Below are 1969 nucleotides of genomic sequence, written 5' to 3'. Positions count from 1 at the left end.
CCTCCCTCCTCCTCCTTTTTCTCATCGTCCTCCTCTCCTCCCTCCTCCTCCTTTTCCTCCTCCTCCTTTTCCTCATCCTCCTCCTCCTCCTCCCCCTCCTCCTCCCCCCTCCCCCTTCTCCTCTTCCTCCTCTCTCTCTCCACACAGGAGCCATGCTCATGGCCATATTCCTCCGAGGAATGTCCACCCGCGAGGTCACGACCTTGACCCAAGAGATGGTGAACTCTGGCGAGTGCCTCACGTGGCCTGAGGAATGGAAGGACATCCTGGTAGACAAGCACAGCACAGGGGGAGTGGGGGACAAGATCAGCCTGGTGCTTATGCCTGCCCTGGCGGCTGTCGGGATGAAGGTAGGGGCGATGATGATGATGATGATGATGATGATAATGATGATGATGATGATGATGATGATGATGATGATGATGATGATGATGATGATTTTATTTTTTGTATCGTGTTCTTGACAAAGCCCTTTACAGGGTGAAACGTTGAACCTTTATTAAAACTGAAAAATCTACAAAGTCTTAACCCTTTTTTATTCCCTGCTACTTACAATGATGATGGTGATTATGATAAATATTGCTACTTCCTTACTTTATTTACTTTTTCTCCCTCTTGTATCGTTAGATGTCGAGGGGAGAGGCAGTCCTAACTTCTAACTGGGGAAAATGACAGTCTACGTGTTTCTTGTCAGCAAGATTAAGACTTGATGAAGCGACCTCCAGCTTAAAGTTTTTGCAGGCCTTTTGTTTTTCGCCATTCCTTGAACTGGGCTAGCTCTCATTTCCTGATGGCCGGATTTTAGGTGTACTTGTTTGTAAATAACCGACGGAGACGAAGCAAAGATCGTACATAACAAGTTAGTTCACTCAACCAAAAATGTGTCCACAGAAGTCCGCGCATTGCTTCAGATGGCGCTATAGTCTTTGTTTTGATGCTCTCTTTCGTTTCTCCAGAAGAAGAATGGGAATAGCACAATTTTTTAGTTTCACTTTTATTGTTTTTCACACAAGGAGGGTAACTCTGATCACAAAGTCCGCACTTTTTCGAAGAGAGCGCCACCGAATTTTGAAGACACTTTTTTTAATTGGCTCGAAGAGAAAAGTGAACTATCTTGTTATACACGATCTTTGGTCGAGATCCCGTTTGAGAAATTTTCTAGAACGAGAAAAACCAGTCAGCCAAGGAGGGGGTGTTATTTTGAACTTACTGTGTCTGATTGTTTGGTTCGGTTGTCAGCTGCTCTGGTATATCCAACGACCCTACTGTCCGTTTGTTTTAGTGAGTGAGGTTTTACGGCGCTCGCAACTGCGTAAGGTCGTATGAGCGCCAAGGGGTGGATGTCAACGGAGAAGTCCAAACCAGGAATCGGGCTTACTCTGCTCACCTCTCTCTAGCTTCAACAGCACAAAGTCTGCTTCGACTATCAAGGCACCCCGGAAATAGCAGTTCGCAAGAGAGTGACAAACATACAGAAGAAGTAGAGGGAAAATGACGATAGTAAGGATGAGGAAAGAAAAAACAGCAGCTCCCCCTGTGTTGTTCCAGCATAGTATGAGCATGACATTGGTTTATAAATCAGCCCATTTACAATTCTACTGTGCATAAGAACATGTTAATATCCCCCCTTTGGGAATGGTCTAAAGACAACTTCAGTCAGTAGCACTGCCCTGGGTGGGGGTGGGGGGGGCACCCGTACTGTCCATGACTTGACTTTATTCAAATCTCAGTTACTTTGATAAAGGGACGTTAAACTCATACGCTTATACTTACACGTAAAGTTACCTGGATCACGAGTACCGTACATAAACCAGGAATCCAGTTTTGAAGAATTAACTGGATAACCGATTTGCCCGTCGCAGAAAAAAATAATTTATGACGCTGTGATGTAGCTAAAACGTAATTTGGTGGAAAAGAAGGGGGAGGGGGAGGGAGAGAGAGAGAGAGAGAGAGAGAGAGAGAGAGAGAG

General features: G+C 45.2%; 1 protein-coding gene across 1 annotated transcript in view; it reads left to right on the top strand.

Moving 5' to 3' along the window:
* The window catches only part of LOC101846310 (thymidine phosphorylase), a gene marked incomplete at both ends in the record, with an annotated part of 19893 nt that overhangs the window by 10394 nt on the left and 7530 nt on the right, over positions 1-1969 (top strand). The window contains 1 exon segment of the mRNA XM_013088005.1: positions 148-350. Coding sequence (XP_012943459.1) covers positions 148-350 — 203 coding nt within the window.

This window comes from Aplysia californica, unplaced genomic scaffold (genome assembly GCF_000002075.1).
Source record: "Aplysia californica isolate F4 #8 unplaced genomic scaffold, AplCal3.0 scaffold00668, whole genome shotgun sequence".
NCBI lineage: Eukaryota > Metazoa > Mollusca > Gastropoda > Aplysiida > Aplysiidae > Aplysia > Aplysia californica.
This window is presented reverse-complemented; position numbering and strand designations above follow the sequence as displayed.